Here is a 25,603-nt window from a genome sequence, read left to right on the forward strand (position 1 = left end):
CTCCTGGTTTTACTTCTGCATCAATTCATACACCTCAGAATTCTCTAAAATCATCTCTTTTCTAACTCTTTATTAAAATAAAATAAATGAAAATAATTTTTTTCTGAACTAACACCAAAAAAGAGCCGTTCCATATGTACAAGGTAAGACAAAAATTGATTCTAAATGATGAACCTTCATCTCATACTGCTTGTTAACACACACATATAATACATAAATCATTTTCAGAACTGCCCTGCTTGTCTATGCTTTCTTCTGAACATCCATCCATTTTCTTGTATGCAACTAAAAATTTACATTTTTTTATGATTCACAGTTGCTCCAAGCTGTGCTAGGAAAATTCCTAACATTTACTCTCAAGTTTGGCTCTCTGCTTTGATTTACATTTTTATGTATCTCTGGCCAGTTTGTGGTTGAGGCAAGATTCAGGTTGTTGGAAATGTTTGGTTAATAAGCAGCAGATTATGATAGAGTGTGTCTATAGATAGACAGGCACCAGAAAGGGAAGTTGGGGAAAAAACAACTTTTTCTTGGAACTTCCTTCATCCTTGAATAGCTGAGTATGATGGCCTCAGCCTGAATCTTTTGCTCTTGTTATGGGGGAAATTGGAGGTATGAGGAAGGGGGTTTGGGTTTGAGATAGGGATTTGGGATAGGGATAGGGGGTCCTTAGGGATTCCTCTTCAAAGAATTATACCCTCTTGCACACAAATCCAATTAGAATAAAACAATAGTTTATTTAGGCACTAGGAAAGGAAACCAAGAGAGAAATCCTTGAACTTCTTCTCATGGGGAGATGGCATGGCACAGAGGCATGGCTCTGAGATACCTATCTCGTTGTTTGGGATAAAATTGCCTCAGTTTACCCAAATAATTTGAGGAGACCACCAAGCCAAGCAGAGGCAGATTTATTACATTCTCATGAGAATGGGTGACCCCGTGCAAGGGATGAGGAGTGTGCTAATGGGCTCATGAGTTGGGTTTTTATGGAAGTTTTGAGGTGGGGGGGGGTCGCCTTGTGCACAGAGTGAGCTCACAATCTAACATCCAATCCTGTCTCATCCAGTATGCATGTTCAGCTTGTGATCATGGTATGGATGCATGTTCTAAGAGTGAGGGAGAAGGGGAGGGGGAAAAGGTGAAACCACAGAAGGGAGAAAGGGTGAAACCACTCCACCAGTGTAAGGAGGGAGGGGCAAGGGGGAAGAAGGGATTGATGGTACCAGGAGCTAGTACTGGGAGCTAGGGCTTAGGAATACAAGTATCTGGATGGGGGTCTGCACTAGCAGGAGACAGCTTTTCCTGCTTGGTCATAGAACAAGGGGCGGGTATGAGGTGTGTTGTAGCAACAGCATAACTAACCCATAACAAGGACTGGGGGTTTGGAATGTAGGCTGGGGTGGGGAGGTATCAGGGTCCATCAAGTTCAGCAAAGCAAAATACATGATTTCTGTTTTTAGCAATGGAATAAAACATGAACAGAATAATCTAACAGTAACAGGGACTGGGGGCTGGGTACTTTCCAGACCCCATCCTCAGAATCTGAACTGACTCAAGTCCACCTATCCCACACATCCTCGAGCAGGAGACAGGCAGATACTTTTATAAAGGACTGGTGGGGGTGATCACCTGACTGTGGAAGGTTCCCTTATTGGGGGAGGACCATCCCCTAGTGGTGGTGCCTGGGGATCTCTCAAGGCATCTCTATCCTCCTCAGGCCACAAAGGCAGCAGCCACACTTAATCTTATCTCCCCAGGGTGGGGGAGACTGGAATGAAGGGTGGTGGTCCTGGAGCTAGCTCAGTCCTGATCAGGTTCCACTTATCTCTTTGGGTGTCTCTGTCCTTTGGTTTAGTTTCTCAAGGAGAAGGTTCTTTGATTTACCCCAGAGGACTTCTGGGGTGTTAGGCCCATAACACTGTGAGATGCCTGTAGGACCTTCATTTCCTTTGCATCTCCCATTTGGCAACAGCTAAGTCCAGCCTTCTCTTTTCTCCTTTGGCTGCTTGCCTTTAGACCACCAGTTCTTTCTGGCTCAGCTCTGTATGATTCTTCTATTTTCTGCTTCCAGACCCTTGGTTTCTCTGATTTTGACATAGCTCTTCCTTTTTATACAAGTTCCTTAGGTTATGACCAAGCCTTTCAAAGGCCTGGCAGTCCAGCCTAGTTGAAGCTGAAAGGTGCCCTGACAGAGACAGGTGGCAGCAGCACATGCCAGGCAAGTCAAACTACAAGCACCCCCACGGCTACCATCTTTCCTGGGACACCAATGGAAACTGCCTTCCACTCTGAACCCAAGACCCTGGAGAATAACATAAAGCTTCCAGTTCACTGCCTGCTACCATCCCCTATGGAGGTACAGCCCAGCAGCTGCTCCTGAAGGTTCTATAGCCCCATTTTTGGAAGACCCAGAAAAGAAGGTTTTTGCCATTGACAAATGTTTTAACATCAGAAACTGATCTATCTTTGTCAGGAGAGGCATTATTATCTGCTATTGCTGCACCCCATCAACCTTCATTAAAGAGGAGACAGCCAATAAAGAAAAATTATGATCTTTAATTGAGGCTAGGGAGTTGCACCTGGGATACCACCCAACTATAAGTGCTGGGAGCCCAAGGCTGGGATCCGGTGAGAGGCTCTTATAAAGTATTAGAGTTGAGGGAGAGAAAGAGGAAGAGAAGTATTCTTTTCCAAACAAGTCATGCTGCAGGTGGGTTGGGGGTTGGGACTTCCCACCCTTTGACGCGGTAGGTTGTTTTGTATAACAACTGTAAATCCTTAAATCTTGGGAGGGGGGAGTTAAGTATTTACAAAATAATCTGAGGCTGGGGCTGCTCAGCCTAAGGCAATTATGGGTCTGGAAACAGGACTGGCTCAGGTTCTCTCAGTATAGGTCTGCTGGTCTCCCGGTTTTCCACTACCCTCAGGACCTTGGGACCTCTGTCTCTCTGTCTTGCTGCTGAAACCTTCCATTTGTGCAGTCTCCCCCAATAGAAAATGAGCTTTTTGAGAGCAGGGACAATTTTATTTTTAAATTTGTATCCTCAGAGCTCAGCACAGTGCTTTGCACATAACTAGCTCTTAATAACTGCTTCATTCATTCATTCATTCATTCATTCATTCATTCATTAGCCATGTACAGAACAGGAAATAGAGATAGTCCATGAAAGGTGATCTCTTTGGGGGAAACCACTAGGAATAGGTGGGTGGAGTGTGTGTGTGTGTGTGTGTGTGTGTGTGTGTGTGTGTGTGTGTGTGTGTGAGAGAGAGAGAGAGAGAGAGAGAGAGAGAGAGAGGGGACTCCTGATGGAAGAAAAAATTTGGGATTTGAACAGTTAGAAAGAAGGTGAATATTTTTTTTAAACCTAAAAGTATTTTATTATTTTCCAGTTACATGTAAAGATAGTTTTCAACATTTGTTTGTTTTTTTTTTTTTGCAGGGCAATGAGGGTTAAGTGACTTGCCCAGGGTCACACAGCTAGTAAATGTCAAGTGTCTGAGGCCAGATTTGAACTCAGGTACTCCTGAATCCAAGGCTGGTGCTTTACCACTGCGCCATCTAGCTGCCCCTCAACATTTGTTTTCATAACATTTTTAGTTCCAAATTTTTCTCCCCTCCTTCCCCTCTCCCCAAGACAAAAAATCTGATATAGGTTATATATGTACAATCACATTAAACATTTCTGCGTTAGTCATGTTGCAAAAGAAGAATCAGAACAAAAGGGAAAAACCTCAAAAAAGTAGAAAGAGTATTATTATGGGGAAATTGGTGGGGGTTTGGTACCAGGGTATGGGATAGGGGTTCTTAGGAATTCATCCTCTTTAAAGAATTACATCTTCTTGGGGCAGCTAGGTGGCACAGTGGATAAAGCACCGGCCCTGGAGTCAGGAGTACCTGGGTTCAAATCCAGCCTCAGACATTTAACACTTACTAGCTGTGTGACCCTGGGCAAGTCACTTAAACCCAATTGCCTCACTAAAAAAAAAAAAAAAAATTACACCTTCTTGCACACAAATCCAATTAGAATAAAATGCCTTCTGACTTTTCTCCAGCTCCAAATCTATGATCCTAGGTCTCAGATACTAATTATAAAATAATGATAGATTTATAATAGACTGTAGTTGAAACAAATATTTATTTAAAAATCTCTTTCCAACTGGACAATCAATGCTTTTTTAAAAAGTGAATATTGATTGTATGCTTTCTTATTTATTTAAATGAATATTTAGTTATAAATATTTATTTGCAATATTTATTAGTTTATTTACAAATTTGTAAGACAATTGAAGAAACTATTAATAGATATGCCCAACACAGTTCAATTTTTTTTCTTTTAAAGATTGTTATGGGGAATGTGAGGGCCAAAATTGGATATATGGAGCATTAATCTCCCCTTTAAACTTTCCCTTTTATATATACCTCCCAGGCCAATAAGAAAAGGAGTCTCTGAGCTTTAGTTCATAAAGGATCAGGTTTAATTGCTTGGGAAATAAGGAAGTAGAAATACAGATGGACAGTCTTAACTCTAAGCTTAGTCTATGCAATCCCAGAGATTAAGCTAGTTAAAAGGAATTTAGGATTTTCCTTCATAAAACTCACCAATCCCGAACTGCCTGCCAGGCCGAGAACCAGCATGCCCAAAACCGAGCACGAAACATCCCATCACCAAGCCGAGCCAAGCTGCCACCAGACTGCTTTCCAGGCTGAAAGACACCAACCTTTTGAACACCCCGCCCACCGGAAAGTTGCCTCCTTTCTGGTGGCATTTTCTTCCCCCAAAAGGGGAGGTCCTTCTCAGTAGCATATGTAATCTCAGGGTGGGCCAGATGTGGCCCCTCCTGAATGATTCAGCTAAAACTTTCAATATTAATCTTTACCACAAATAATTTTTACCACAGGAAATAGAGTTGGGGTTTGGGGTATGGGTCCTTAGGAATTCCTCCTTAAGGAATTATACCCTCTTGCACACAAATCCAATTAGAATAGAATAATAGTTTATTTAGGGTGCTAGGGAAAGGAAACCAAGAGAGAAATCCTTGGACTTCTTATCATAGGTATGGCACAGAGGTGTGGCTCTGAGATACCAATCTCCTTGAGCAGGAGACAGGCAGATACTTTTTTTTTTTAATTATAAAAATATTTTATTATTTTCCAGTTACATGTAGAGATAGTTTTCAACATTTGTTTTTATAAGATTTCTAGTTTCAAAATTTTCTCCTTCCCTGCCCCCCTCAGCAAGACAGCAAGTAATCTGATATAGGTTATATATGTACAGTCATATTAAACATATTTCTGCATTAGTCATATTATAAGAGAAGAATCAGAGCAAAAAGGAAAAACCTCAAAAAAGAAAAACAATAGCACCGAAAACAAAAGAAGTAGTATGGTTCAATCTGTATCCATATTCCACAGTTCTTTTTTTTTTTCTGGGTTTGGAGAGCCTTTTCCATCATGAGTCTTTTGGAACTATCTTGTTGGTTTTTTTTTTTTTTAATTTTTTTTTAGTGAGGCAATTGGGGTTAAGTGACTTGCCCAGGGTCACACAGCTAGTAAGTGTGTGTTAAGTGTCTGAGGCCGGATTTGAACTCAGGTACTCCTGACTCCAGGGCCGGTGCTCTATCCACTTCGCCACCTAGCTGCCCCTGGAACTATCTTGTTAATGTTGATGATACTGTGTACAATGTTCTCCTGGTTCTGCTCATCTCACTCATCATCAGTTCATGCAAGTCCTTCCAGGTTTCTCTGAAATCCACCTGCTCATTGTTTCTTACAGCACAATAGAATTCCATTACATTCATATACCACAACTTGCTCAGCCATTCCCCAATTGATGGGCAGCCCCTCAATTTCTAATTCCTTGCCACCACAAAAAGAACAGCTATTGTACATGTGGGTCCTTTTCCCTTTTTTATGATCTCTTTGGGGAAAAGACCCAATAGTGGTATTGCTGGGTCAAAGGGTATGCACAGCTCTGTAGCCCTTTGGGCATAATTCCAAATTGCTCTCCAGAATGGTTGGATAAGTTCACAGCTCCACCAACAATGCATTAATGTTCCAGTTTTCCCACAGCTTCTCCAACATTTATTGTTTTCCTTTTTTGTGATATTAGCCAATCTGATAGGTGTCAGATGGTTCCTCAGAGTTGTTTTAATTTGCATTTCTCTAATCGCTAGTGATTTAAGAGTATTTTTTCATATGGCAATAGATAGCTTTGATTTCTTCATCACAAAACTGCTTGTTCATATCCTTTGACCATTTCTCAATCGGGGAATGACTTGGTTTCTTATAAATTTGATTTAGTTCCTGATATATTTTAGAAATGAGGCCTTTATCAGAAGTACTGGCTATAAAAATTGTTTCCCAGCTTTCTGCATCCCTTCTAATTTTGGATGCATTGCTTCTGTTTGTACAAAACTTTTTTAATTTAATGTAATCAAAACCATCCATTTTGCATTTCATAATATTCTCTATCTCTTGTTTGGTCATAAACTGTTCTCCTTTCTAGAGATCTGAGAGGTAAACTATTCCTTCCTCTCCTAATTTACCTATTGTATTAACTTTTGTTAAGGGCTAAAATTCTATTTTGACCTTATTTTAGTATAAGGTGTAAGATGTTGGACTATGCCTAATCTCTGCCATACTATCTTCCAGTTTTCCCAGCAGTTTTTGTCAAATACTGAGTTCAGACAGATACTTTTATAGAGAACTTATGGGGGTGATCATCTGACTGTGGAAAGTTCTCTTATTGGGGGAGGCCCAACCCTCACTGGTAGAAGTTGGGTGAGGGAAGGCTCTGGATCTCTCAAGCCATCTCTGTCTTCCTCAGGCCATAAAGGCAGTGGCCACACCTAATCTTATCTCCCTGAGGGGTGGGGGAGACTGGAATTTTCTAAAGAGCAGGGCAACCAAGTAGCACCGTGGATAGACTGTTGATGTCAGAAAGACCTGAGTTCAAATACCACCACAGACACTTAATGCCTGTATGACCCTGGGCCTCAGTTTCCTCATCTGTAAAATGTTGATAATACCTACCTCGCAGTATTGTAGGGATCCAAACACTTTGCAAACATTAAAATGCTCTGTAGGTTCGAGCTGTTATTATTAAGAAAATATAGCTCTGCAGAACCAGAAGAACAGTGTACACAGTATCATCAACACTGAGTGTTGATCTACTGTGATGGATGATATTCTTCTCACCAATGCAATGGCACAGAAGAGTTCCAGGGAACTCGTGATGGAGGAGGATCTCCAAATCCAAGAAAAAAAAAAAAAAGAACTGTGGAGTATAGATGCTGAATGAACCTTACTATTTCTTTTGTTTTTGGTGCTGTTGGTTTTTCTATTTTGAGGTTTTTCATCATTGCTCTGATTTTTCTCTTATAACATGACTAATGCAGAAATAGGATTAATGTTATTGTGTGTGTGTGTGTGTATATATATATATAACCTATATCAGATTATCTGCTGTCTAGGGGAGGGAGGGAGAAAAATCTGAAATTGGAAAGCCTGTATAAACAAAAGTTGAGAACTATCTTTACATGTAATGGGAAAAAAAATAAAATACTTTATTAATTAAAAATAAAATAAAATATAGCTCTAAAAGTTCTTAACTTGGTGTTTTTACCCATACTAGAATCTAGAATTAGATCATCTAGATCCAGTTCCTTTTATAGATGAGAAACTTCAACTCCAAGAAGTTATTTGCTCAAGACAATATAGCTGTAGCTGAGCCAGGCTTTAAAGTTGGGTCCAAATCTAGTACTCTTTCCATTACCACACACATTGTAGAAATAGTATCCATTTTACTCAGGCTGGGATGGAGGTGTGGTGGTGAAAACTCTGAATTTAATTGGTCTGTAGTACCATGGGCATAAAAACCAGCCTCTCAGGAGTTGGGGATCCTAAGATCTGGCAAAATTGCCCCCTTCTCTGCAGGACGTCCTTTTGATTGTGGTGCTGTCATAGTAAATGCAAACAAAGGTAGAGGGGAACAGTATTCATATCTAGTAATTATCCTTTAAGCCTTCATTATGAGTTCTTTCATTGCTTTTTTATGGTCCCCTGGTGTTTCAATTATAAGCCTGAATCACTGGGTCCAAATAAGGATTGATCCATAATATTTAGTATTAATTTGCGGGTTTGGATCACAGTGATTTTGTGGTTGAAATGGGAAGGGTAAAGTCTGGTACCCTGTGGCTGGAAAGCTCATGGGTTGTCCTTTAAATGGGATAAGGAAGGGGCCCCACTGACCATGTGATATTAACACAGTGGGTGCTTAAAGAGTTTGACATGAAGAATAAAAAAATTGTTAAAACCAATATAGTTAGGTAGCAGGGAGTCCTGGAGTCAGGAGGACCTGAGTTCAAATTGGGTCTCAGACACTTAGTAGCTATTTGAGTTTGTGCAAATTACTTAGGCCTGATTGCTTCCTCTCCCCAATCTCCCCTTTACCCCCCTCCAAAAAAACAAAAACCAAAAAAAAACCAAAATAAAAAAACAATATCTGCTGGCTCTTACCAACAATTTTAGAAAAGTTGGCTCACTAACTTAAGGAAAATCGAAAAAAAATGACAGTATTTAACGATTGGAGACCTTTGTGAATGCTTTTGGTTTTAAGGACCATACCTTGAGGGCAAGAGAGCAGCATTGGTGATAAATGTGGGGCAGTATAGTCTTGCCTAACTTTTTGACAAAGGATGGAGAATGTGCTGGATGCTGCTTAGATTAGGGCCATGAGGGAACAGAATGGGAGTGAGTAGAAGAATTGAGAATCCATGCCAATTTCAGCGTTCACTCCTTCCACAGGGAGTTTGAGGTTGGGTAGGCTTTCAAAGAACAGGGGAGGTTCTATTTTAAATAAACCACATGGTTATTACTGGACTTGGAGTCAGGAAGACTTCAGTGTAAATCTGACCCTGGATAAATCACTTAACCGCTATTTGCCTCAGTTTCCTTTTCTGCAAAAGTGGGGTTAATAAAATAGCACCTACCTCCCAGGGTTTTTGTGAGGATCAGATGAGATAATGATTAAAAAGTGCTTAACAGTGCCTGGCCCATAGTACACCCTGTAGAAACGTTACTTCTTATTATAGTTGGTATCATCATTGTCTTCTTTGCTGGCTATTATTTAGTTGGTTATTAGTCTGTTTCCTCAGATGTGAAAACAAAGTTCATAGTAACAGGACCTGCTTCCCAGGGTTGTTGTGAGGATCAAATGCAGATCACATCTGTAAAGCGCTTAGCACAGTGCCTGGCCTACAGGAGGCACAGAATAAATGTTTTCCATTAGATTTGAGCTTCCCTTTTTTATATTGCTTAACATAGTGTTGGGCACACGATAGGGGCCTAATTACTGAGGAAACAGCAATCTTTGGAATGATTGGAAACTATCATTGGAATGATAGTTGAGAACATGCTCTAATGGGGCTTCCAAGCTTCAGAGTTCAAGAAGCTTAGGGAGCTCACAGGAGATTTGCTTTTCCAAAGCCAGTTAATTTATTTTGTCCCCTTTTAGGGGATTAAGATGGATAGTTCTACATGCCCTATCCCATAAAGATGAATTTCCTCAGTAGCTGATTTCCCAATGGTTGTCAGCAAGAGAGGCGGTGAAATTCCTAAAAGAGATGGGTTTGGTACATTGAATTTTTGCTGCCTCCTCATCACACACCTACCTCTTATAAGCCACCTGTGTTAGGAGCAATTAGATCCCACCTTCTGTATGGGGCCCCTTTTGAGTGGCTTCAGATTGTAGGTATGACCTTCCCCACCATATTACTGTTTAGGCCTCAGCAAACCAACATGTGAAATTTGAATGGGACCTTGGGACATTCCTAGAGGTTGATTGGGCAAAATGTGTTCATTCACACACATCAGAGCTCTAGGATGTTAGGAGCAGAGTCTGATGATATTTCTTCCATGGGGTCAAGAATATGTTTGATTATTAGCTTGTGCTGGTATTAGCAAAATTGTATTGCATTATCTGGGATCAGGGCAATAAAGTTTCTTTTGCCCTGCTCAAACTTAGGACACCTCCAAAAGCCCCTAGCTTACTTGGTCATTCCAAGTTGCTCATGTCTTTTATCTCCATCTCTTGGGATGAGTTCTCCCAGGATGACAGCTGATAGTCTCAGACTGTTCCAACTGAAGGACTATGAGGGGACCAGAGTCCATATGCATGAGTCAGTGACTTAGAAGGGGGCAAGATAAATTTTTTTTTTTGTGGGGCAATGGGGGGTTAAGTGACTTGCCCAGGGTCACACAGCTAGTAAGTGTCAAGTGTCTGAGGCTGGATTTGAACTCAGGTCCTCCTGAATCCAGGGCCGATGCTTTATCCACTGTGCCACCTAGCTGCCCCCAAGATCAATTATATTAAGGGACTTCTTCCTTCTGGCAGCCAGGATATTCTTTTTTTTTTTTTTTTTTGTGGGGCAATGGGGGTTAAGTGACTTGCCCAGGGTCACACAGCTAGTAAGTGTTAAGTGTCTGAGACCGGATTTGAACTCAGGTACTCCTGAATCCAGGGCCGGTGCTTTATCCACTGCGCCACCTAGCCGCCCCCCAGGATATTCTTATACTGGGATCCCTCAACAAGTTTAAGGAACATCCAAGTTTTCAGTGGAGGTATCTGAAAGGAAGGAACACTACTGAGGAAAAGGGCATCCTTGCTCATGTGGAGTTTATACTAGATTGGGTGCTAGGGATATGAGAATAAAAATAAAAAGAATTCCTGCCTCTGTTGTAAGTGCAGTTTTAAAATAAATCATATAGAAGGCCACACATGGGTCTCCCTAACTATTTTAGAAATCTGTATTTTCTCACAACAATCCTGTTGGAGATTATTAGCCTGTTGTAGAGAAATTTGCTCTCATCTGTATTTCTATAGTTGGTTCTTCCCTGATAGTTAACACTAAAAATTATTTTCAAATTTGAAATTTTACTTTCCCTTCTTTTTCTTGAAGGTTTTGGTGCCTCTGATTCTACTACAGCAAATGCTGATGGAGTTGACAAGACGAGGACAGGATCCCCTTAGTGCATTGATACAGTTTGGTGTGACATATCTGGAAGACTATGCTGCAAATTATATAATTCAGCAAGGCGGATGGGTAAGGCTTGGGCTGCTATTCTCCTTAAGACTACCTTCAATATAATTTCTCATTATCTTGATTCTTCCTTCTGTTCTCATCCAATTTGTCTGTCATGTAGCAATGGAATTGGAAGAATTTCTCTAGATTCCTTTAAACACGATAACTGACTATACCACCCTGACATTGGAAGACTAGTTATCCAGGATGATCCTTCTTGTTTGGTCTGATTAGTATGTAAACTGACAGTGGCTGGGTTCAGCAGCTATTTCTATTGGTGCTCCAACCAGAGGCAAGTCTGCACTGGTGTCTTCTAGACCCGGACTGTGGTTGGGAGTTTGTAAAAAGTTTGCAGGTTTGTCCCTGAGCTGTCCCTGAGATGCTTGAGGAATACAACAGTCAGTCTAGACTGACCCAAGAGAATATTTTTTATTTTATTTTATTTTTCCTGATGAGGCAATTGGGGTTAAGTGACTTGCCCAGGGTTACACAACCAGTAAATGTTAAGTGTCTGAGGCCAGATTTGAACTCAGGTCCTCCTGAATCCAGGGCCGATACTCTATCCACTGTGCCACCTAGCTGCCCCCAAGAGAATATTGAACATTACCCAACAGGGAACTGACATTCCCTCCAAAAGTACATAGAACCTGGTTCTTACCCACAGTCCTAATTTAGGAAGTAAGTCTGGAAGAATGAATAACAAACAAAAACTCCTAAATTAAAGAAATGTTTTAAAGTCAGGGATGCACACAAACAACATCTATAAGCAAAGTCTAAAAACAAACAAAACACAGCATTTCCACAAGATCAAGTAGAATTCCTGGGAGAAATGAATCAAGAATTTAAAAGTTGTATCATAAATGAAATGAGATCCCTTGAGGAAAAAAATAAGAGTACTAGAGGAAAGACATGGAAGTAAGATGAACAGGAATTGCACAAAAGGTAGAAAGCTTTATGCAGGCAATAGATTCCCTGAGAATTAGAATAGATCAAACAAAAGTTAATGATTTCAAGAGGCAAGAAATAGTTGTTAAAAGACTAAAAAAAAAGTAGAAGAGAATAAAAGGTGCCTAATATAAAAAAAAATAACTGACCTGAAAATAATGCAAGGAGAAAAAAACCCACCACCACCATGAATCATTGGACTACCTGAAAACCATGACCAAAAAATGACAATGGATACCATATTTCAAGAAATCATGTATGAAAACTTCTCAAATTTCTGTTAGAACCAAAGGGAGAATGAAAATAAAAGAAACTCCCCCCCCCCCCAGGCAGTGAGGGTTAAGTGACTTGCCTACAGTCACACAGTTAGTAAGTGTCAGGTGTCTGAGGCCGGATTTGAATTCAGGTCCTCCTGAATCCAGGGCCAGTGTTCTATCCACTGTATCACCTAGCTGCCCCGAAAGAAACTTTTTTGAGGGGGGGTGGGGTGTGTGTGAGGCAATTGGGGTTAAGTGACTTGCCCAGGGTCACACAGCTAGTAAGTGTCAAGTGTCTGAGGCTGGATTTGAACTCGGGTCCTCCTGAATCCAGGGCCAGTGCTCTATCCACTGCACCACCTAGCTGCCCTGAAAGAAACTCTTAAATGAAAACTTTCTGTGAAGTCACAACCAAAATCCAGAACTTAGAGGCCAAAGAAAAAAATACCGCAAACATCTAAAAAGAAAATTTAAGTATCAAGGAAGCATAGTCAAGATCACACAAAATTTGGCATATGATATTCAAAAGACACAAGATAAGCAAAAATACTCATGCCCATGTGCACACATCATAGGACTGTTCATAAACAGAATAGTTCTATGATTGTGTGTGTGTGTGTGTGTGTGTGTGTGTGTGTGTGTGTGTGTGTGATTGTGGGGGAAGGAAATGGAGCACAATTTTAATATTACTCAACTTTAAGAAAATAAAGGCTTTTGAAACATTCCTGATGAAAAGATGAGAGATGAATATAAACACTGGAATCAGTAGAAACATAAAAAGGTAAAGTACATGTGAGTAATTCATAGGGCCTATACAAGGAAGAAACTTTTACGTTTTCATAAGGGGTAAAGAAAAATGTGCCTCCCTCTGACCTATAGTGTCATCATGGGTCAGAGAGTGATTTAAATAAAATAAACAAATAGAACCAGGAGAACAATTTACATATTAACAACAACATTTTAAAGATAAACAACTTAGAACTCTGATCAATTCAGTATGGTCATCCCAGTCATTTTAAACAAATATTGATGAAGCATCTCTTGACAGCTGATGGAGTCAAGATTCAAAATAAGACATTTATCTTCTTTTTTTTTTTTTTTAAAGTGAGGCAATTGGGGTTAAGTGACTTTCCCAGGGTCACACAGCTAGTTAAGTATTAAGTGTCTGAGGCCGCATTTGAACTCAGGTACTCCTGACTCCAGGGCTGGTGCTCTATCCACTGCGCCATCTAGCTGCCCCGACATTTATCTTCTGATACTGCCATTGTGGGAGTTTCTTTTTTCTTCACTGTGCATATTTGTTATAAGGGTTTGATTTTTCTTTTTTCTCCAATATGACAGGGGGTAACTAAGAATAGCAAAAAAGAGAAGAAAAAAGTTCGAGGTATCTTTTTTAAAAAATCCAGAAAAAAGAACAAAAGGAAGACCAGAAAGAAGCACAGATAAACAGGGAAGCTTTGAAACCGTACAGGTTAAACTTATATATGTTAAAAAAGAAACACAAACCATACATAATAGAGATCTGCAGCTTCATGATTCCTTTCTGTTTTATACTATCAATTTGTGAGATTTAAAATTGGATATTAGATCATAAATCTCCCCTCTTTAACCTTTCCCTTAATTTATCTCCCAGACTAGTAAATGGAAGAAGCTTCTGGTTTTCTAGTTAGAGCTTTTATTGTATGGTAGTCACAAGGTGATGTTGATTAGAAGGATAGGAAAGTAGAAATACAATACAAATCGTCTTAAGTCTAAGCTTAGTCTATATTCCGTATAAAACTCACCAAAAGACTAAGTCCACCTTCGGGGAGAGAGAGAGAGAACGTGTCAAGCGCGTGCTGCTGCTAACCGCAAGCCGGACTGAGTCGAACTCCCATCAGCATCAGTCTGTGCAGCAAAGTCAGGAGACCAGAAGAGCAGGAAAAAGCTCCCACTTCCGTTCTCTCCTTGCCTTTTAAGCTCGAACCCCGGAAGTCGAGTGCGTAGCAGGCAGTCGGACGTGCGCAGCAGGCGGACTGGCATAAATAGCTCGTGCTGTTGGTCTGCTCCCCGAAAGGGTAGTCCTTCAGTTATCCTAACCGATTGTTAAAAGACTTTCATTTTTTTTTTTACCACAAGTTCATAGAAATTTTTTTTTTTTTGGTGGGTCAGTGAGGGTTAAAAGTGACTTGCCCAGGGTCACATAGCTAGTAAGTATCAAGTGTCTGAGGCTGGATTTGAACTCAGGTCCTCCTAAATCCAGGGTCAGTGCTTTATCTACTGTGTCACCTGGCTGCCCCAGTTCATAGAATTCTAATTGTTTCTCTGAATTCTTCATGTTAACTTCTTATGGCACAGTAACGTATTCCATTACATTAATGTATTAGCATTTGATAAGCAATTCTTCAATCAGTGGATTCCCACCAATTTTTTTTTTCAGTTGGGTTTTCAATGGATACCCATTTAGTTTTTTTGCTACCCTAATAATGCTGCTGCTGCTCTGTGTATGTGTGTAGATATATGCCTATATGTCTATTATCATATGTACACATCTACATATATACATAGCCTTTCTGTATTTGACTTTCATGGAGTCTATGCTTAACATTAGATCTCTGAATCAGAGGGTATTGATAATTTAGTCACTTTTAAAATAAATGATTCCAAATAGTTCTCCAAAATAATTGAAACCAATCATAGATCCACCAGTAGTGTTTTTTGGTTCCTGAGTTTGGGGGGATTTTTTTTTTACTTTCTTTTGGATTCTGGGTATCCTAAGCAATGGAAGCAATTGAAGTTGCTTTGGTTCACAGTTTCTGTTTTAGAGAGGTTTGAGAGGTTATGGGTAGGGATCTGAAAAATGTAGTTTGCCATCTTGTGGCTCATGTGACCCACCAGAGTAGAGATTTGAACTCAGGTCTTCTGACTCCCAAATTTAATGCTTTTTAACTGCATTCCAAATATGAAATACATATGAAGTAAATACAAAATAATTTTGGGGGTCTAGGACACTGGCTACTTGGAGGCGGGGAATCAAGATAGGCCTTGTTTAGGCAGTTTAAGTAGAATCTTGAAGAAAGCCAGGAATTCTGAGAGGCAGAGGTTAGGAGGGAGTATTCCAGCCTTGGGGGTGGGGATGAGCAGTGGAAAGGCATTGAGGCAAGAGCTGAAATGTTGATCAACAGATGAGGCTAGTTCATGTGAAGGAGAGTAATCTGCATTAAATCTGGAAAGGTAGACCAGAGCCAGCAAAGGGCTTTACATGGCGAGCAGTCATATAGTTTATCTTAGAAGCAAGAAAGCAAGAGTATAAGGCGCAGAGCACCTTAGGATCAAGTGGCAGGGCAGACGGCAAGGCCAAATGTTCTTCTATGTCACTTGGAAGGATTCGAATTGGTGACTTCCATTTCATCCGAGTTGTATAAATAGTCATGTTACTCTTCTCAGTTGCCATTTCTGATAAGGACTTGGTGGCCAGGGGTAGGTGAAGGGGTCAAGTGAGAGGGAAGGAAAGGGTGAGTGGGTTCCCATCTCCTGATGGCTTCGTGGGATTTCTTTGTACTGACTTAAAAATTTATGTAATACGGGATAAATATGCAAGGCAGTGTGTATAGAGTGTCGGACTTAGAATCAGGTACTCTTGGGTCAGTTCCAGGCTCTTGTCACTTACTAGCTATGTGACCCTGAGAAAGTTACTTCCTCATCTATAAAATGGTGATAATAGCCCTTCACTGAATTCCTTTGAAGATTAAATGAGATTAATATGTAAAATGCATCACAGACCATAACATGCTATATAAATTTGAGCTACATAAGGCTAGTTGGAATTTAGGAAGGAAATATTAGAAATAGTCTTTAATGTTTGCTAACGTGGCTTATCCTTCTTCATTAGGGAACCGTCTTTAACCTGGAGTCAGAAGAGGAGGACCCTGGAATTATTGCAGAGGACAGCAATGATATTTACATCCTAACCAGTGACAATTCTGCACAGGTCACTCCTCCAGAATCTCCAACTGTGACCACTTCCTGGCAGTCAGAAAGCTTACCTGTTTCTCTGTCAGCAAGCCAGAGTTGGCATACAGAAAACTTACCAGTGTCCTTGGGTCCTGAGTCCTGGCAACAGATTGCTATGGATCCTGAAGAGGTTAAGAGTTTGGATAGTAATGGTGGTGGTGAAGAGAGAAGTGAGAACAACTCTTCTAATTCTGATATTGTGCATGTGGAGAAAGAAGAAATACCAGAGGGGATAGAAGGGGCAATGTCAGCTTCTGTGGCACTGCAGATACAAGAGGGCTTCCAGGATGCCCCTGCCCTCTTGCTTTCAGACACCACTGACACTTCCTTGCTAGAGATAGGACAGGTCACAGAGACTATTGCTGTTGAGAAAACCAGCCCTGCCACATCTTCATTTGTAGAACTTGAGGAAGAGGAGGTCAGAGCAGCAAAAGAGAAGTCGGTTGGACTGCACTTCCCCGAGCCAAGTCAACCTCCACTGAAATCAACCCCCAAAGCTGTACCTACCCCAGAGCTGAAGAAAGGGGTACCTACCCCAGGGAAGAAAATACTGCCTCAGGAAGGAGAGAGGAAAATAAGGAAGGAGGGCCTCTCCGAAGACGTGGCTCCTGCTGGAGAAGAGAAGCACATTTTGTTACCAGAGGGCAAATCCATCTTGCTGTATGGTGGTGCTGCTGCCGTCGCCATGTTGGCAGTAGCAGTAGGTGTGGCTCTGGCCCTGAGAAAGAAATAGCAGATTGTATGAAGGGAGGAAAGCAAAAAGATGACCACATTTGGATTTGGAGTGAAGTTACTGATAACACAAGTCCATAGGTGTGCATTCATCCTGTGGATTCAGACTCTGTAAGAATGAAAGAGAAGGGTTAATTTAGCGGAATCTGAAATGGGAATTCCTGGGGGCAAAAGAATTTAGTGGCAGACTACTCAAGCAACTGGCCTGTCTGCTGTTTCCCCCCTGAAATTTCTAATTTTCTTAAGGTACTGGCTGTTGTTGCAGCCACACCAATTCATCCCTTCTCCTTTCCCTACTTCCTCTGTCCTGTAGCATGAGGGAGCCCTCCCCTTATGTTTCAGCTGCCTCTCAGGTACTGCACTGCTCCTTTTCATCCCCAAGTTTCTTCTAAATCCCCATGGGAGAGTGCTTGCTCTATACCTCTGCTCTTACCAGTCAAGTCCCCAAAGCTTTCTACAGCTCTGCCTTGTAAAGATGCTGCCTTTAGAACTCTTAAAAACCACCCCCAAACCGGAGATACCCAGGGTTCCTCATGTAGTCTAAGTACAGGGCAAAATCACTGTGGATCAGAATGAGAAATTTCAGTCTTATTTGGAGACCGAAAGTCAGACGAGTTGACCTGCTCTGGTTCCTTTTTATAATCATCCTATTCACCTTTCTGGTTGTTCTCCTCAGTGGTGGAATCAACTCTAATCATCACTTGTCTGTGACATTGCTTTTCTCATTTACTGATTGTCTTTCTTACTGATTGTCCAGCTCCTGGCAGGTCACAATTCAGTGTGATGAGGATTTGGATACTCTTGTTTATGGAGCCAGCTGACAACTTGTTAAATATAGAAAGTCATTTATATCTTGTTGAAGTCAAGTTAGGAACTTGGGGAACCTGTAAAATTAAAGACTAAGCCCAACTCTTAAGGTGTTGGTTTGGCCTGGTTATTCCAGTCCACTGCAATCTTGGTTTCTTCATGCTTCTCCTGCGAAGTTAAGTGATATAAGCCAAAAGGAAATCAAAAGCAGTGGTTCCCAGTCAGTGTAGTTAGTTTCCATTCAATACTATCTCTTTCCTATCTCTTTGGCAGTGTTTCAAATTCCTTCCCCAAAAGAGGGATAGAATTAATGTCATTTCATGCTTTTAAGGTCACAGTGTCATTATGCAGATGACACATGCCTGATACAAAAACTATTTCATACCCATCAGAAAATGTAAATTACTTTTTTTGATCTTGTAATTTGTAATAAAATTAATTTGAAAAGACATCTACCTAAACTGATTACATAAATCTTCACGTTTTATATGTACTTTGTTTTTACATTGCTTTTCATTTAAAAAAAATAATTCCCTGTTTCTTATTTGGCCAAGAAAATAACAAAAAATTTGTCTAGCTTCTATAGTTTTATAGATGTATTTTGTCATTCCTGAGATTTGCTTATGTTTTATAGGTTTTAGTGTAGCTCAAGAAATAGCCAGAATCAGCACAATTTTGAATGAATTAAGAACCTGAAAACCCCTTGAACACTAACTTGTTTGAGATAATGGCAGTCAAATTTGGTTTTTATGCATTTTAGTTTTTGCATCTTGAGTTTGTCTTTTTAATCATAAATCTCAGTGATGACTAAGGTGACCATGAAGAGAAATGATTTAGTTTATTTTGACTTTTTTTTTTTTAGTGAGGCAATTGGGGTTAAGTGACTTGCCCAGGGTCACACAGCTAGTAAGTGTCAAGTGTCTGAGGCCGGATTTGAACTCAGGTCCTCCTGAATCCAGGGCTAGTGCTCTATCCACTGTGCCACCTAGCTGCCCCAATTTTGACTTTTTTTTAAGAGCAAAATAAAATTCTTCATTCTTATATAATTTTAAAACCCTGGGTTTCAAAGCCCAGTGGCCAGTGCTGAATATGTAAGAGGCACTAATAAAAGCAAGCCCAGGTTTTTAGGGGAAATTTAACTTTATGAGCTTATATGTGTGCTTGCTTTCTTTTCCCTTCAGGAAAGAGATAAGAAAGAAGAGGGGCCTAAAGAAGTGATTGTTTTAGCTCTAACACTATGGGTTCACTATATTTGTTTTTCCTTGTTGAACCCAACCTATTTTTTGCCAAATTTGCTGTATTAGTTAAACAGCAATTTCCTTACCTCTCCCCTTTCTCCTTTTTTTTTTTTTTGGTGGGGCAATGAGGGTTAAGTGACTTGCCCAAGGTCACACAGCTAGTGTTAAGTGTCTGAGGCCAGATTTGAACTCAGGTCGTCCTGAATCCAGGGCCAGTGCTTTATTCACTGTGCCACCCAGCTGCCCCTCCCCTTACTTTCTAAGACTGTTTTTGGTTCTTGCATAAGGTGACATCGATTTCTTATGTATTAATGTCTCCTTGCCTTTCTGACTCCCTAAATAAAAATTAAAATGAAGATTCAAGACAAATTTAATTGGTTTCTAGAAATCATCTTTTTACTATTCAGACATCTCTTGTTTACCTTATGTAAAAAAGGGTGCTCCATTCTTTGGAATATTGAAGAATAGATTTTTTATCCTCAGTTTCCTATTGCTTGGTTTGGATGGAATATACATCTCCTTAAGAATTTATTTTAACACTTGGCAAAGAGCCAGGCTAAAAATCTAGAAATAAGAGTTTGATCCTTCTTTCTGTGCTTAAGTGGATCGGTGTTTTCTTCCCCAGAGCCCTCATTCTGCTGTACTGCAGGGTCTTCTGTGGGTGTTAGATTAATGATAGTTGCTTTTGTTTTAATGATAACTGTGGGAAAAGAGGTGCTTCTTCTGGGGGGAAAAGTACAAGTGTTAACCGTTTCTTTCACATGACTTCACACTTAGACATCTGAATCTGAGGTATCTTCCACGCACCATTTATTTATTTTTTTTTCTTTTTTCTTTTTTTTTTTTGTGGGGCAATGGGGGTTAAGTGACTTGCCCAGGGTCACACAGCTATTAAGTGTCAAAATTCTGAGGCTGGATTTGAACTCAGGTACTCCTGAATCCAGGGCCGGTGCTTTATCCACTGTGCCACCTAGCCGCCCCCCCATGCACCATTTATTTTTAACACAATTCTGCTAAGTTCCGGCACTGGTAGATTTTTTTTTCTCTCTCCTAGCGGAATGAGCAATGGACATAGTAGTCTTGGTTCCTATTCTATGTTCTATTGCTGATTTACTGTAATAATTTCATTGGTCTGTGCTCCAATTTCCTCGTCTGTAAAATAAGCTTAACAGTTGATTGTCTATTTTCTGAAGGTGGCATATGAAGCCATATAATAATCCCTACAGAGACTTCTAGGGTTTTCTTTTAGAACTTTTATAAAAATCAAAGGGGCTATTTAGAGATCATCTTTCTCTTTTTTCTTTCAGTGCTAACCACTCATGACTTTTCTCTTTTCTCAAATCACCACGTAAGAATCTGCAAAGAACTTGAGTTGGTGATGACAACCATACCACTCTCTGAGACCCCAAAAGAGGTGCCTGGGGGGTTGAGCACTCTTCTGCTAGATAAACTATTTGTTGCAGATGATTTTTGAGAAACTTTCCGTTTTGTTGAAACATTTTCATATTTTGTCCATAAGAAAGCATATTTTACCCAAAAGAATTATCTTGTCATTTAGAGCATCATCAAATTCTCATTTGTCATTAGAAAACATATCCTTTCCTTTCTCTTAACATATCCTTGCCCCACTCCCATCACCATCACCATCCATCGATGAGAAGGTTGGCCTCTGACATGACTGGCCTAGATTAGGATATACTTTTTTCCATATGAGGATTGCTTTTCCTGTAAGACTGTGTGCCTATCTATATTTATGACTACAAATTGACACTGGCCCTGAGTTAATGAGGGAGAAGAGAGGAACTCTGTGAGGATTTTTCTTCACTGTTATTCAAGACTATGACCATAGACACCAAAAACTTGGTACGATCAAGGGCCTCCAAGATGAAGCTGTAGAAAACATTCGGGGAGTAGACTCTGTTTGGCTTTACTGATCTGAAATTTTCTGTAAGATCAGAGAGAGTTTTTATCTATAAAAAAAATCTTGGTCTGAGTGGCTCACCCTTCCAGTTCTAGCTCCTGTAATGTGGATCATTGGAGAGACAATAAGAGACAACTTAAACTTTCCTAGTGTAAGAAAGTTGTCATTAGTACCAATCTTTTATTAGGTCTTTTGGTTTATAGATTAAGAATGAGTTTAGACCTATGAAGTGCTTTTATATCTTTGGAGTTCACAGCTTGGGGGAGCAGGGGTCACTCCATCACTCTCCCCCATATGCATCTTTCATATCACTCTCCTTGTTCTCTCTCATAATCCACAGATCAAAGGGGGCATCTGCCAACATTAGCCCAGCTGGAGGCAATTCAAAGCCTAAAAGTGTCCACCTGCTATCACACAAGTAACGAAGTCATTTAATTTCCATCTTAACCCAGCCAGGAAAATTGGGTGTAGATCTAGTGTCTGACATTTGTCAGCATTTTGATACACTTTGATACAATTCTCTTACACAAACCTGGGAGGATAGCATATTGCTAGGTCATCGAATCTTCCTAGGCCTTCTGTAGTTCACCTGTGACTCATTCAAGGACTACAGAAAGATAAAAGGATAAATGTTGTGGCTCCAAGGTGAATACCTGTTTATAAAAGCTAAACTTATTATTGCTTCATAATATCACTGTTCAGATAGATAAATAGGTCGTTAGGTATTTTATAAGGGACTTACATTCCTGCCTCTTGTTATCTGAAATAGAAGAGTCAGCCCACCCTATGGGTGGGTCTTAAGAGTGGTAAAATATATTTTTCTCCTACTCCCTCTCAAGACTAATATTAGATGACCCTAGCCTAGGCTAGATTGCTACTGTCAGTAATTGGAAGTCACTGGATCCTTATGTTTACATTGCATACAGCCACAGTCATGTGGCTTCTCCATATGTAGAGCTCAGGTTGAAATTATGCTCAGGGATGTCTGCTAGGCATTACAATAGGCCAGAAGCAGAGAAGACTTAAGGTAACTTTTTTTTTCATTGTTTTACTAGAGCAGAAGGGAAAATTTATGATTAATGTTCATCATGAGTAAACTCCCTCTATATTTCTGGGGGAAAGGCTAACATTAAAAAAAAGGAATTTTCTACTTAAAGTAAAACTTAATATTTAAGGTATCTGCCCTGTTACCTGGCTTTCAGAAGTGCAAGAAAGAAAGTAGGCATGTCATTTTGTGAACGTGGCACCTTCTAGCAGAAGCATTGTACTTCGTGAGGAATTTTTTGATCACCATTGGTTGAAATAATCCTTTCCTGATCTGTGCTTTGCTGCTGCTGTCTTTCTTTTTTCTCCTTCTTCCTTCAGATTAAGTGCCTCACTTCCTACCTAACCAGTTTCCTGACTGGTTTTGTCTTCATTGTGTTGTCATCTAGATAATACTAGAATTCAATGAGAATTTAATGAATCTCACAATCTTGTTTGTTCTTTTCTTATTTATGGCCACAGTCTTCATTCAGATTATTCCAGCATCTGGTTTATCCACCTTATAGGTGGTTCATTATTTTCTTCTTCCATCCTGATGCCTTTCTTTTGACCATTTCACTCCTTGTGAAACAAGAAACAAACAAGCAAAAATAAAATCTGTTGGTTTTCTGGGAGAATAGATTGGGACTAATAACCATCTGAAGTTTTGGGGACATCCCTCAATTTCTATTACCCATAGAGAATTTACGGCACTAGATAGACCCCAGTCAGTGTAAATATCTGTGAATTGACAGTGTCAACGAAGCCAGACTTTGAGAAATGCTACTGTACCTGCTTGAGATTTCATTTCAGGTAAGAATTGAGCCTCTCCTAGCAATGATGATGGTGGTCAGATTCGGGAATTGATGAGGTCTGTAGTGATTTATGATTCTACGTACACTGTCTTGCTTCCAGAAACCTAACATCTTTGGAGGAAAGAGGTTTTTGTCTTTTTTACAAGAGAAACAAATGAAACAAACCATTCCATGAATTTGATAAAATCAACTTTTATTTATTCACATTGGCACCATCCATGGCCAATTTAAAATCCTCTGGCCCCTCTGAGTGACCCGCTGACATCTTGTGTGAACTCAAGTCTTGAAAATTAATTTTATGAAGTGTAACTTCTATAATGGCAGTTGGGAACAAGACTAATAACTAATAACAGGCGCACCATGTTGCATTAGATTTTTATTATGTGCCTCTTTTATAGATCTATTTATGTCTGTATTTGGTGGTTAAATCCTCACTTAACTGAAACAAAACATGGCGGGGGAGCAGAATCTATTGTAAAAATAGCCTAGATTGCTTGCCCTTTTGAATTATCTAAGTCACTTCCCCTATCACTGGCAATTTATGGTTAACAACTTATATTTAATTGTTCTTTTTTGCTGAAAATTTCTCCCATCCTCTTCTAATTGAGGGACTTAATATATTGATGCATAATGAACAAAACATATGAACAGCCAGACTCCCTCATATAGTGATAAATATTGATTTATTTTCATCAATAAATTACTTGTTCATGGAGACTTTAAAATGAAGAGCCAGCCTTTAATTCAAGTTTCTGTGTCTATCCTCGATTTGGTGACACCGTGGCACTATATTCATTTTAGGATGTTTGCTCTTTACTGAATCCAGCCAGGTCTGAGGATGGGAACTTCCCCCCACAGCTATCTAGCTTTTCAGCTTCATTTGAGCCCATTGCCTTAAATTCTCTAATTTCTTATTCCTATGAGGATTTGATAGATAAGAGAACTGAGGTTCACAGAGGTTGACATGAAACAGTTTACACAGAACTGGGATTTTAGTTGAGGTCAGGCTCAGTACTCTTTCTACTACCCCATGCTTGTCCTATGTGTCTCTAGTTATTGCTGATCTCTATTCTGTTGGTCACATGTTTTGTTACTAGACTTTGAAGTAACATTCCTGCTTGCTTGGTTTTCAAACCATTAATATTTTGGCTTAGTTACAACTTATTGCATGTTCTTAGTAAGCTGTTAGATTGGAGCCCAATCCTGTTTAATATTGATATACAAAACAGAAAAAAGTCTTCCTTTTCTTGAAATTCTAAACTAATGACCCACAAAAAAGGCATGTGTGGGTTCTGATGAAATCCATTTTACAGGATGCTTCTTTATTCATGTCCCTTTCAAATGACAGTGATTACATTTAAAACTCAAATAGTATGAGCTTTTCTTGGTCACTCTGAAAAAATTCCCTTGGCTGGATTAGGCTCATTGGAACAAGTCTCAGTGTTGTGTGTGAACTGGAATGAACTGGATCCATGGTCATCCTCACCTTCGAAGCAGAGCCATTGTCATCCCTGCAGACTCGGCACCTGGGAACTCTAAACTGGTAGTGACTGTGAACATAAAGGGCTATGTCAACAATCTGCCTATTTCCTAATAATTCCTTCTGGAGTTGTCAGAATGGTTTCTGTCACTAGGATTGCCTTGGAAGCAAGGGGTTAGGAAAGGCGGGGAAGACAATCCTCAGCTTTTCTTTGATCATTGTTGCCTCTTCACAAGTACCCCTTTTTAGCTATTTTATGTTAGCCAGGTATGCAGAAAGTGGGGGAGCTGATAATGTGACTCAAAATTAGAGTATGTGAAAAGGCATCGAGCAATATGTGCTACACAGTATGTGGTCCATAACACCCTCCAGGAGACCCTTGTCATAAAAAGGAACAGTCTTTCCACTTAGTACAAAATCTTGGCTTTTTGAAGCCCAGGATGGTCATCTAGAGAAAATGTAGTGATTAACTAGGCCAGAGGCCTTTAAATAACCTTTTTACTCATGATCACCTGTTTTCACTAAGTTCTGGTTGAAGTTTGCTGTTAATGACCCATGCAGCCTAATCCATTGTTCGAGTGCAGCACTTTAAAGTTCAAAACCTTTTGTGCCATTTGGTTTTTTAAACAGGAAGAATATTTATTTCTTCAGTGCTAAAGAAGTTTTCTCCACCCCTAGTAGAATATATTTAATTTCTAAGGGGTATGTATATCCTTTCTCCAACCTTCCCTTCCCTTTAGATGGAACACTGCTTGCTGTTAAGGCCATACCCTAAGGTTGCACTTTAATAAACAATAAAACTCTTTTTTAAAGTATGCACATTTTTTTCTTATCCTAATTACATATTTTAATGGTTATTGACTCAGAAAACTAGCCACTTGTACCATTGTTGGACATGTCCGTTTTCAGCACAGAGTGATGAGTTATTTCACAAGGGTTTTAAAATGAATTTCATTAGAGTATAAACTCCAATACATCTAGTACATATGTCTTTTAAGGTTAGTCTTTTAAGGCTAGTATCTCCAGCTTTCTTATGTTGCTATCTTAACCATGGTTTTCACACACATTGACAAACAATTAAAATTTTTTATTTCCAATTATAAAAAGTATCAATACAAAACTGAAACATGATTAAGTTACATAAAGTCTTCACCACATTCTAGAAAATGAGATAGATCATAATAGAATTTATTAAAAATTGTATTCAAGTCATCAAATAAAATTTCAAGTATAATGCAGAAATTTAGCCCTGGAACTTTATTGATGCTTTCTATTCTTTTCTGCTATACTAGTGGTAAACAATAGATGTC

General features: G+C 39.7%; 1 protein-coding gene across 6 annotated transcripts in view; it reads left to right on the plus strand.

Moving 5' to 3' along the window:
- Positions 1–25,527, plus strand: part of BCL2L13 (BCL2 like 13) — a 78,628-nt gene extending 53,101 nt beyond the window's left edge. For 3 of the 6 annotated variants that reach the window (XM_043966017.1, XM_043966018.1, XM_043966019.1), the window contains 2 exons: positions 10,960–11,103; positions 16,156–25,527. In XM_043966017.1, coding sequence (XP_043821952.1) covers positions 10,960–11,103; positions 16,156–17,010 — 999 coding nt within the window. In that variant the 3' untranslated portion in view covers positions 17,011–25,527. Of the gene's footprint in view, positions 1–10,485; positions 10,506–10,959; positions 11,104–16,155 lie in introns of those variants that run through there. The other 3 variants (XM_043966020.1, XR_006353223.1, XM_043966021.1) reach the window with 3 other exon arrangements.
- The last annotated feature ends 76 nt before the right edge of the window (positions 25,528–25,603 follow it).

Source organism: Dromiciops gliroides, chromosome 5, assembly GCF_019393635.1.
Source record: "Dromiciops gliroides isolate mDroGli1 chromosome 5, mDroGli1.pri, whole genome shotgun sequence".
NCBI classification, from domain to species: Eukaryota; Metazoa; Chordata; class Mammalia; order Microbiotheria; family Microbiotheriidae; genus Dromiciops; species Dromiciops gliroides.